Source organism: Sciurus carolinensis, chromosome 13 (assembly GCF_902686445.1).
Source record: "Sciurus carolinensis chromosome 13, mSciCar1.2, whole genome shotgun sequence".
Classification (NCBI taxonomy): Eukaryota; Metazoa; Chordata; class Mammalia; order Rodentia; family Sciuridae; genus Sciurus; species Sciurus carolinensis.
Window position 1 is genome coordinate 4,699,761 of NC_062225.1, and position 12,531 is coordinate 4,712,291.

The 12,531-nt window shown below is 45.2% G+C and overlaps 1 protein-coding gene across 1 annotated transcript in view; it reads right to left on the minus strand.

Moving 5' to 3' along the window:
* Positions 1 to 12,531, minus strand: part of Acoxl (acyl-CoA oxidase like) — a 296,158-nt gene that overhangs the window by 11,003 nt on the left and 272,624 nt on the right. Inside the window, 1 exon segment of the mRNA XM_047522545.1 lies at positions 10,989 to 11,090. Within this exon segment, the coding sequence (XP_047378501.1) occupies positions 10,989 to 11,090 (102 nt within the window).

The window sequence follows — 12,531 nt, forward strand, 5'->3', positions numbered from 1 at the left end:
ACGCCCTTCGGAATGACCATGCTAAGAAGGCTGCCCGCGGCGGAGGTGGGGCGAGGAATGTCGCCGCTCTCTCACGTTGCTCCTGGAGGTACACAGCAGAACAACCACTTTGCAGAAGTGCTTCTGGCAGTTTCTTAGTTAAACAAATGCCTGCCATACGATCCACCGATCATAAGTGTTTACCAAAAGAAAGGTCCAAAACATGCAGAAATTTGCCTGGAAATCCTATTCACAGCAGCATCAGTCCATGAACACCCTACATGGTCATCGGCAGGGGAAGAGCAGTTTTCTCAGCACAAACCACTCATGCAAAGGGAAAAATGAGTCAGGTCTTTGGTTTTCTTTTTCTTTCAAGTGAATGTGGATAACACCTATGGAGTGATGCACTTGAAGTCAACAAGGCCAGTTCCTGGGGACACTGACATAGTAATGTTCTGCAGAGATGAGCATTTGCAAGGGGAAAGGGTAGGGAGAAGCCAGAAAGGTCTATACTACGGAAAACTACTCAGCAGTACAAAGAAACACACCATTTTTGCCTGCAACCATTTAGATGAAGCCCAAAAAAATAATGCCGAATGGAAAAGTCAATTTCAAATTCTGTGTATTATGTGATTCCATTTATGCCACATTATTATTATTGTTGTTGTTGTTGCAGCACTGGGAATTGAACCCAGGGGTGCTCTACTTCTGAGCTACAACCCCAGGCCTTTTTATTTATTTTTTATTTTGAGGCTGGCCTCAAACTTGCAATCCTCCTGCCTCAGCCTCCCTAGTCACTGGGGTTACAGGTGTGCACCAGTGCACCCAGGTATACAAGATTTTTGAAATGACAAAATTATAGAAATGGAGAAGAGGTTAGGGCATGTGACCTGGAATTAAAGAGGGAGAAAAAGGGAAGAGGGTGTGGCTCTAAAAGAGCCACAAGAGGGACCCTTAGTGCTGAAGATGCTGTGTACCCTGACTGTGTCGATGTCACTGTATCAAAGTCCTGGGTGTGATATTGTTCTACAGTTTGTTTTTGTTTGTTTGTTTGTTTGTTGTGTGTGTGTGTGTGTGTGTGTGTGTGTGTATGGTAGAAGCTTAAACATATTTTAAAGAAAAAAGGAAAACTTAAAAAAATTACTGATCAAAATCAGGTAGTGGAATAGAGCAAAGGGAAGAAAAATAGTATGGGTTAAAAGTAATGTTTAGATAGGAGGCGAACTTATAGAATTCTTAAAGAAACATAAGAGAAGTGTATATGTGTAAACAACTTTTTGTTGTTTTTTGGTGGTGGTACTGGGGGTTGGACCCAGGGTTGCTCTACCACTTAGTTATACCCCAGCCCTTTTTATTTTTTATTTTAAGACAGGGTCTTGCTACGTTGTTGAAGGTCTCACTGAGGTACCAGGCTGGCCTCAAATTGAGATCCTCCTGCCTCAGCCTCCCGAGTCACTGCAATCCTAGGTGTGTGCCACCACATTTGGCTTAAATGTAACTTTTAGAATAAGGTATGAATCTTCCAGGAGAATTATAATCAAAAGGAGATTAGAAAAAGGTTACGTAGTGAAAGTTTTTTGCAATGTATAAATAGTAAACATAACCTAAAATAGTAACAGAGTTGATATCAAACATATCATGTCACTAAATGTGGTGGCTAAATTCACCTGTAGGAGGGAAAAATATCAGATTGAATTATAAAGCAGCAACTCAAAGCTGTACACAGAGGTACATCTTGTGAAAAGTAAGTCAGAATAAAGAAAAAGGATGAGAGAAGACAGACAGAGGCAGATGGAAATACACAGGAAAAGTTATATCTATAAAACCTAGAGAATCAGCTGGAAAACTTAGAAGGATGCCTTAAGGCAACAAGGTATAAGAATGATACACTGAAATCAATAGTTTTCATGTATGCGTAGTCAACTAGAAGGAATCGTGGAGGAAAAGAGGCAATCTACAATAAGAGATGTAAAATACCAAGAAATAACTGCAGGTTTTTTATTTCCTTGACCTAAAAATGTCCAAGTAGTGTGTGGGGGGGGGCGGGGGGTAAGACTAACTAGGAAACTTCGAAAAGAGCGGAGAGATGGAACTAACCCTTATCTTGTTCTATAGTTTGGCCTGACGTTACCAACAAGGGAAATTAGGCAAAGAGACCTGAAAACCTCTCTGTATTATTCTTAAACTGCAACTGAATTTGTGATTTTCTCAAAATAAAAGCCACAAAGTAATCACAGAATAAATTTCAAGTTAGCTTTAACAAGATTTTGCTACCCCCTCCAGAGGACGGTTTTCCTTTTCCTTTTTATGCTTTTTAGTGGAAGCAGAATGTACGTGCAGAGACTTAAGTATGGTGGCTTGCTAAATTATCCAAAATGAACACACTCATCCATCACGCAGATTAAGAAATGGAACGCCTGCTTTCCAAAAGAATCCGTGGAAAGCCACACGCTTGCACTGGACACGTTCACCCACACTGTCTCAGCAGTGGCCAGTTAGGCCACCAGAACCCATGCCTGGTGGTTCAAGCTGGAGTCTCTGATGTGAGTAACCAGCATAAAGGCAAAGGCCTTCCGTTTCCCACAGATGTATGGATTCAGACAAGTAAATCCTGTCTTTTCTGTGCCTTAAAATGGGGTCACCTTTCCATGCTGTCTTGGTGGAGTCACTAAGGGCCAAATACTCAGCACCAAGTACTGGGAGACCCCCAGAGGAAGGAAGCAGAGAAGCAGGCCACAGAACGGTCTCATCTCCAAAATCAAGAGGAAAAGGTGACCTGCCATCAAAGAGTGAAAAGCAACTCCCAACACACTGTACTTTATACAATATACTCATTGCAAGCTAGCATGTTCACGTATATCACAATGCCTCTGCTGGGGATCATTTGTTTCTGTTTCAAGGACAGTAATTGATTTACATTTCTTGGGACCCTGGCGAAATCCACCTTGTTCTTCATGCGGCTGGCGGGGCTCAGCTGAATTCCACGTCCTGCAGGGTTTTGTCGTGTAACACAGCGCCTCTTAGGTACGAGTTCCAACTGTGAAGACACTGACTCAGCGGGACACCAGCTGCCCAGCACCGGAAGCATCTCCCAGGGAGCCCAGGGCGTGCGATCGCCAGACCCCCACTGGCCCTCTCCCGTGGCCAGTGACCAGTCACCCTTGGTGAAGGAAATGGAAGGACCGCTGCGCCTTTCAGAGACACAAAGCTCTACTGTGGGGCAGGAGCGCTCCCCAGGTGGCTGCCAGGCGGAAGCCCCGATTGCGGGGGTGGGGTGACCTCTCGGCCCCTTTTACTGGCCAAACTGAAGAAACCAAATCCCGCTTTTATTTTCTTAACCCCAGTGGAATGGCCTGCGTTTATCGGTGCAGCCAAGCGCTTTATGGTACTGAGGGGCACCGGGGTCGAGAGTCAGGGGAGGGGAGAGCAGGGGGGCTCCCAGTGCTCAGCAGCGCTGGTCCCGGGCTCTGTTTGAAGGTCTTTGTTGTTGGGAAGAGAAGGCCACTCATTCTAGTCGGCCCCTGCTGTCCCCTGGAGGTGCATCGGCAATCCTACAGAAGGGACACCAAGTTAAAGCCAGTCCAGGAGATGATTCCAAATCAAGAGGATTTTAAAATTTGGCCAGTTCTATTTCCAGTGTGACCATTCCAATACCACCCTGACTCCTTGACCACGCCACCAAGCAGGAGCTGCCCTTCCCCACCCGGGGGGCTTAGGCCGCCCCTCACCAATGTCCCCACTCAGCCTGGAGGACACAGCCAGGGCTGCGACACGGTGGGCCAGTCAAGTCAGATGGGCTCTGCTGGGTGGGGAAAATAGAGATCTTTTCTCTCCTTCCTCACAGAGCAAAGCAAGAGCCTGTGGACAGCAGGGGAGGCTGAGGGACCGGGAAACCCCGTCCTTGTCGTCCGTGTGGTGCGTGGTGTTTTCAACACGCTCTGCCTAAAACCCCAGTTCGCGCTGCTTGGATTCTGACATCCCGACATCTGCAAGCTGCCTCCATCCGGCTGGTTTGAGGAAAGGGAAAGGAAGGCTGGGAAATCAGGGGGTTCCTTAACAAGAGAGGTTCAGCGCAGCGTGCAAGACAGCCAGGGGCATCTGCAGGAGCGGAGGGCGCGTGCGCCTGTCTAAGCCCCGGGGTCCAGATGTGGAGCGTAATCTGCAAGCTCAGTCTGAGGGGGGCTGATATCCCAACCCCATCTTTCCAGTGTCGAACTTGCCCCTGAATTTTTTGCCTGTATTGTTTCTTCTACTGTAAACATGTTGCCACTAAATAATGTCTGCGTTTATATTCTTTCTTCCTTCCTTTCTTTCTTTCTTTTTTTTTTTTTTTTTTAGTTTTAAGATAGAGTCTCGCTGAGTTGCTTAGGGCCTTACTAAAGTGCTGGGGCTGACTTTGAACTTACCCTCCTCCTGCCTCAACCTCCGAGCCACTGGGATTACAGGAGATCCACCGGCTGCATTTATATTCTATGGTTGATTCAAATGATGAGTAATTTTTTTGAATAAATAAGCATAACAATATAACGTAAGTGAAGAATAATAAATAATGTAAATAAATGTAATAAATGAGTGTACTCCATCCATCTTATAAACTCAAGGGAGCCCAGCAGCATTCTGGTCTCGGGGTTTTTAAGGGCACACCTTTGCCTCCTTACTTCCAGCTACACATCCTAAGAAAGCAATGTGCCGATGGCCGTGTCTACTCAGAACTTCCCGAGTGACCCATCAGTCAACCGCTGGCATGACTTTTCCTCCTTAACGATCCAGCTATTGGGTGGATGCAACTAAAACTAGAACTTGTCTCCTAGCGGTCATTTTAGATTTGAGCAGCCGCAGCCAGGGAGCCCAGGTCAGCGGTCCTAGCAGGCCCCCTGTCCTGCTGTAGCCGGGATCCTCAGCAGCTTGCCACTGCAGTGGGTTGCCAGGGGCTTCTGGGTCTACACCTGTACCCACCTACCCAGCAAGGGTGCAAAACAGGACGTGGGCTTGTGCTGGCGAGCCTAGCTTCACCTTGCACAGCAGTGGACACACCAAATTGAAAAGTAAGGGGTATGGGAGGAAGACCCCGGGCCGAGGCACTGAGGGTCATGACTCTCGGGGACAGGAGGCACACCTTCGGATGCACAGGTGAGACTTACCGCACAGTACATTTCCCATGGCTCAGGGGCAGGAGCGGGTCAGCTCCCAGCGTGACTTCCCGCCCTTCCCAGCAGGCCTTCCCACCTGCCATCCTCACACAGGGTCATTGCTGAGTTCAGGGCAGGAAATCGAACCTGATTCAGCATTTAGCTAAGTATCATTTCCACCACGCTCAACAGGGTCCTTCTCTGATCTGCAACCCACAGCCAGCTGTGGTTCCTTTAATACGCATAAACAGAAAAGCTCCTCCTGGGTCTGTTTCTTGGTGTGAGCTGACCACATGGCCATGGGTACTTGCTTCTTCTTCATATGTCATCGAGAGCCACATTCCAGTGCTGGTGGGCATGGACAGGACAGGGCAGCTGTGCCCGGAAGATCAGGGATCCAAACGAGGCCACTCTATCTATAACCCAAGTCGACTTTAAGGGATGGTATAAAACAGAGACGCCAGTCAATTATTCATTTGCACTAAAAGTTACCACTTTAAGAGAGCAGAAAATTTTTTTTCCTCCCAAGCAAAATAAAGTTGGTTGTAATGGAGATGCACCATTGTTAACTGTTGGGTTATTTTCTCCTAGAAATGAGCCTCAGCTGAGTGTCACTCTATAAGGCTGATAATTATCTGAAGCAAAATAAATACAAATGTCTAGGTTAATGATGACAGAAAAAGGATAATGCAGGGACACTGAACTTTCCAAGAACAAAGAACACAACAGTTCTATTCATACCCCTCAAAAATGCAGAGTGGACAAGGCACAGGTCCCCATCACTTGGGGGTGTTATGATGGGCCCAGGGCTCTGCCACCAGACTGCCTGTGAAGCCAGGTTCCTGGGATGAGGGCATCGAGGCAAGTAGTCCATCCCACTCCTCGGTTCTGGGACACTGGAGTCCAAACCCCACGGTGAAGCCTCAGCTTCGAAGGTCACTAGTTAAGCAGTGAGTCGACCTCAGATTCCCAGGACCTAAGTGCAGTGAGCGGTTCCCACGGAAGGTGCTGCACCCCCGTGGTGAGCATGGACCTACCCTTGAACGCTGAAGTTCCAGAGAGGAGAAAGGCAGGTGTATCGAGGCGCGAGGTGGCGGATGGCTTGAATAAAACAGATCCAAATCCAACCCTTCCCTCTGGGCCTCAGTTGGACAGCGGGGCACTGTGCTCCTTTCTGAACTTGTGGATGGCTTTTGCCTGCTTTGGGGCAGCAGGTGGGCCTTCCAGAAAGCATCTGAGCTCCTCAGAGTGTCCGCGCTCTCTAGGGCTCCAGGTCACCAGAGGACTGAAACCGGACGAGGCTGAAATTAGTTCAGGCGTTTGGCTCAGCTGGACCTGCGGATGATCATTTCACTTGTCTGTTTCTGGTTTTGTGTTTTGTTTGTTGTTTGTTTGTTTTGTACTGGGGATTGAACCCAGGAGTGCTCAACCCCTGAGCCACATCCCCAGACCTTTTTTTTTTTAAATTTTGAGGCAGGGTCTCATTACGATGCTCGGGGTCTCACTAAGTTGCTGAGGCTGGTCTCGAACTTGCAATCCTCCTGACTCAGCCTCTGGAGTTGCTGGGATTCCAGGTGTGTGCCACTGTGCCCTGCTTAGTGCATTTCTATTAACTAAACTATAGACTTATTCAGATTTCACCAATTTTTCTGCTAAAACTCTTCTTATGTTCCAGGGTTCCATCCAGGGTATCGTGTTGCAATCAGTCTTCATGTCTCCTTGGTCCCTTCTGACCTGTGATGGTTTCTCAGGTTTTCAAGCATTGCTGGATTTGCAGGGTTCTGGTCAGGTACTGTGTGGACCATCCCTCAGTTTGGCTTTGTCTGCTGCATTTGCTGGTTGCAGGCATGGAGAAGAGGGAAGTGCCCTTTTCACCATGTGTCATCAGAGGGCCCAAGCGGTGATTGCTTCCTACCACTGGTGGCGCCGACCTTGCTCAGGGTTGAGGTGGGAACTGCAGGGTTTCCATTTTCTTATTCCCATGCTCTCTTCTTTAAAATAAAAGCGAGCCATCAGGTTCAACCTAGACTCAAGGGGGCAGAAAGGCAAGCCTCATTTCCCAGGGGAAGGAGTATCCACGTAGCTCATTTGGAATCCTTCTGTAGGGAGGACTTGTTTACTCATTTTTTCTGTACATTGTGGACTTGTGTTTAAGTATTTTATACTTTGAGTTATAACCCTACACTACATGGCTTATTTCGTTTTCAGATTGTCCTAGCTTTGCCATCAGGAGTTCTTTCAGTTGACTTCTTCTTGCAAGCCTTGAATGTACTCCATTATTACAGGTTTTGGGTTTCTGTTTTTTGTTGTTGTTGTTGTTGTTGTTTTAATACATTCTTATTTTCTGTCAGGAGACAATACTCTATTCACTTCCTCAGTCTTAGAATTAGTCATTTTCCAAGAACCCTGGTTCCTTATATTGGCCAATCATCTTAGAAACCAAGAACTGGTATGCTAATTGGCTTTTTGTGACTGTAACAAATACCTGAGAAAAGCAACTTAGGGGAGGAAAGACTTATTTTGGCTCATGGCTTCAGAGGTTTCAGTCCATGGTTGGCCTGCTCCATTGCTTTGGGTAAGTGTAGGCAGGTGGAAGGGGGCAGGGCAGAGGAGGAAGCTGCTCAGCGAGAGAGAGAGAGAGAGAGAGAGAGAGAGAGAGAGGACCAGGGGCAAGAAATAATCTTCCAGGGCACGACCCCAGTGACCTACTTCCTCTGCCACGCCCACGACCTACCATTCCACCAGCTCCCAGTAGTCCATTTAGCTACCAACTGGATCAGCGATCCAATCACTTCCCAAAGCCCCACCTCTGAACATTACTGCACTGGGGAACAAGCCTCCAACACGTGAGTCTTTGAGGGACATTCCAGATTCAAACCATACCAAGTGGGCAAAAAGTGTATTTGTTGTTGCTAACAAATGTTGATTATTATCCAAGTAAATTACATGACAATATTTGGAGACAGAAAGATATGGGTTTTACCCAGCTGTGTTGCTTTGGGCAAAATACTTTGCCACTCCTGCCCTCAGTTCCTTCATCTATATGTAAGAATAATGAAAGTCATTCACAGGGTTGTTGTGGGGTCATGTGGAATAACATCAAAGGGATTTTCTGTTTCTGGTGATAGAGGGCTTTTTTTTTTTTTTTTTTTTTTTTTTTTTTTTTTTTTTGGCCACCTTTTCTCTTGAAAATAACCAAAATATTTAGAAAAAATATGGGAAATATCTTCAAAGCATTAATTTTCTGACAAAACAATAAAGTCAAAATTTGAAACCAGTGAAATTCCACATCATGTATAACCACAAGAATGGGACACTAATTAGAATAAGTTAGACTCCACATATGTATAACAGGTCAATATGCACTCTATTGACATGTATACCTAAAAAGAACAAATAAAAATAATTCATTTAAGAGAAAATGGGTACCTAGGGAAATGAGAAAACTGAATTTTCCCTGAGGGCATTTGCCATTTCTAGTGAATCTGAACATTCACCTGGACAGCCTGATGATGATCAGGAAAGGGATAGGAGATGATGACAGTAAAAATTCAGAGCCAGCCTTAAGCAAGAAGTTAAACAGGAGCCCCTCACCATTACAAACTGGGATGCCAAAGAACTATAACCACTGGGAGGATAAAGAACTTTTACTCTTATTGTCAGTATGTGAGTCTTTGAAGAAGCTTCAAGTCCTGAATTTGGGTTAAGGTGGATCTCAAACTAGAGTACCTTCAGAATCCTTGCAGGGGAAAGTAATTTTAATTTGGCCTTCACAGAAATCTTACAAATCATTTTTCAGAAAAAATGACCAGCACACAATAAAAAATAACCAGACATGTAGCAGAAGCAACAGAAAAAAATAAAATAAAATAAACCTATAAAAACTTAAGATATTGGAATTATTAGCTATAGATTGTAAAACAACTATATTTCAGTATATAAAGAAAAAAGGCAATATGGAATATCTTTTGAGAATAGAAAACTAAAATGTAGCATGGATGATATAAAAAAGAAAACAAAACAGGAATTTAAAAAATAAAATTTCCAGAAACTAGAATTAAAATTTGGGGGAATGGACTAATCAGCATGTTAGAGGCAACTGAGGAAAGACTCAGTGAATGTGAAGAAATACCATGGAAAAACATGTAGACCACATTCAGTAACCCTAGTCATCCTCTCTCTTTCATCTCTTATTGAGCATCTTCACATTGCCAAGGTTCCCAGACATTTTAGTGAAGAAGAGCTGCTCATGCTTTCTGGGAGGTCTTGAGAGCCCTTCAAAGGGGTGAGGTAGAAGTCAGAAAGAAATGATTTGAGCCATCTCACTCTACTCTCTTTCCTTTGGGGACAATAGAAAAGCCCAGATAAGAGGAGAGTGCTCAAAGTTGGCTCCTCTGAAATCTGCTAACAAGGGCTTGAAAACATCCTATGGGCCTGAGCAACCCAGCCCCAGCCCCACAGACAAAGCCTGTTCTAAGAAGCTGGCTCCTATCCCCTACCTTCTGAGTTGCTTTGAGGAACCAGTAAATAATGAGTGTGGAAACCATGTTGCACCTTGCACTCTCTCCTCTGGGAATCCAGCCATCATGAAAACACTGGCCCACCCTGAGGCATGGTTCAGGGAGGAAGCTCAAGTGAGGCCATAGAGAAGGGGACAATTGCTCAGCAGGCCAGTTCTCTTCTGCTGCCCCAACTGGGGTGCAGTGCTAAGAGCAAGGACGCCATCTTGAACAGTTGGCTGTGACAGATACCATGTGGAGCAGAAGAACCGTCCAGCTGAGCCCTGTCCAGACTGCAGAATGTGAGCAGTAACATATGGTGGCCGTTTTAAGCCAGAAGAGTTGGGGCCATTTGTAACTGAGTAACACATGACTGAAACATCATTACATGTACTTTTCTCCATAATCTAAGTTTTCCTGATAAGGATAGGATTTTTTTTTTTTTTTTTTTGAGGTTCTTCAGGTCCACTGTAGTTTGCTTCCTGCAGACACGTCCAGATTTTTCTACCACTGGAGACTTTCGCCAAGCTGGAATTCTCACTGTGTCTTTCCATGTGTGTCAAGCACTCCCATTTCTATGATCTCACTCACCTCATCAGCCTTGTCTGAAGGTTCAGCTGCATTTCCTGTCCCTAAATGAGTCACCTTCCCCACTTAGCCTTCAAGATCCAGCACAGGATGACAATCACTCCTGGGACGTCTGTGCTCTGCACTGTGGACCCATCCTCGTGGCCAAGTTCAGTGGAACGCCTCCACTGCCCTGCGGGAGCGTTTGTGTCTCTGAAGTTAGATTTGTGCCTGCGAGTGGAGTGAGCAGCCTTGAGTGCAGAGCCGTCTTCCAGCTGCATCAGCAGAGGGCCAGCAGGGTCGGCTCCTGGAGGCACTGCCACAAGCTTCACTGCTGGTTACGCTCCTGGTTCTCTTCTTCTTTAGAGTAGTACTTTGATAGTGAGTCTCTGGCTGCACCTTCATCTTTCAAGCACTCCCTAGCTGTCATAGCGAATTCTGTGGTACCACTGACATGGAATGCCACTGATCTTTCTTCTGAAGATGAAACATCAGTTAATAGGCTTGGGTAAGAAGTAGAAAAATAAAAATAATCAATGCTCACTTATGTATTTTTTACACCAAGAAAGGGAAAACACAGTTCCTTTCTCTGCTTTTCATGTCAGAAAGTTCATGTGCGGTGAGTCATTCCCTTGCCGCTTAAATTCTGAAGCAAAAGTGATCATGGCAGGCAGTGAAAATGTGCACATGACATCCCAGAGGTACAAAAATCCATGGGTGGAAACAGATAAAAGATTGGCAGGCCTGTTTTCTAAGAAAGCAAAGAACAAAGGCGGATGCACAAAGGGTTTCTGCTGCACCACAGGAATCTTACCTGACTCCTGATCCTCCTGCTGGCCCTGGGAGTCAGGTATCTATGTTCCAAATACTAGGCCCGCTCCTGGAACACCAGCTTGGTTCCATATAACAGACAAAACTGAGGGTGGGAAAGGGGCAAGAAATGGACAAAAAGCAATACATTAGAAAATGCAGACTCTAAGGAGGCAAAAGAGAAATACATCATATCACAGTTTGTAAAACCAGGAAACACTTGTAAAATGGTCACATTTTGGATGTGCAGTAGAGTTTTTAAAACTATGAAAGATTGAAAGCAGATCTAAAAGTAGAATGAGTAGTATAATGAGCACCCTGTACCAGCTCCCTCAGATTAGGGTGTCTTAGCTCAGGACCAACCTTACTTTCTCAGTAACTTCATTCTGTTCTCCCCCATCCCAGCCTATTTAGAGGTCCATACAAAACGTTTTTTAAAACACGCATGTAGTTCTGTTTTCTTCCCTTCTCATTTGAGGGAAGACTACTCTAAATGTACCATCTGAATAGTAACATCTTGATATTTTCCATAGAGCATGGTTTGACTAAACTCTCATAAATAAGAGTACTCCTCATTCACATTTTGTTTCAATACGTTTTCCCTATCATGTTTTTGAGACCCACAGAGCTCCTGCATGACATCATGCAACCGTGAGTTTTACTGTAGAAAGCAGTAACTTTTTATTTAACTGCATATTCATCTAATTTTTACTATTCAATAACCCCAAATCACGCTAAAGCATGGAGCACATTATGATGACCAGCTCTATCCCCAGTGTCCATGGTTACCAATCTGTTAACATCTTGTTTCATCCCTACCTGCCACGGTCCCTTTCTGTATTACTGTGGAGCAAACCTCAGGCATATCATTTCATCCATAAACATCTCACTGCGTCACTCTAAAAGCTGACGACTCACTAGAAGTTGACTAATCTCAGTGTCAAATCAAGCAACAGCAAACCCCTCTTATTTGGACAACTCCAGTGGAGAAGATCCTCACACCAGACGACAAGTCTTCTGTGGACCATCAGACCCAGGAGTCGTGTGCCTCACAGTCCTGTGGACAATACGGTCCCTCTTTCCTTTCTCGAGGTTCTGGGACATCCTTGGGATGGTATCATTATGAAGAGCCTCAACCATTGGGTCTTCCTAAGAAGCATCAGGGGGGCTTAGCAGTCCATTTACAAAATGAACTTGCCAAGGTCTGGGATGTAGTTGCTTGGCTAGTCCAAGCTCCCTTGTCTCTTCTATGACAGCAGCAAAGGTGTGAGTTCACCCTGCAGACACGGTGAGAGTAACTGAAAAATCCTGCCCTTCATCCTGAAAACATACATTTCTATAAAAACAAAATTGAGTATATTGTGTGGCTAAACTGAATCATAAGTCTCTAGGTGAACTTCATATACACTCCAAAAATATTCACTGGGGGAAGCAGAAAGTTCATACTCCTCACTCTTGTGAGGTGTGATAGGAAATCCAGAGCCATAGAAATGTTAGCCTTCTTAGAAATCACCTAGTTCATCTCACCCAATCCAGAATCCTGCATC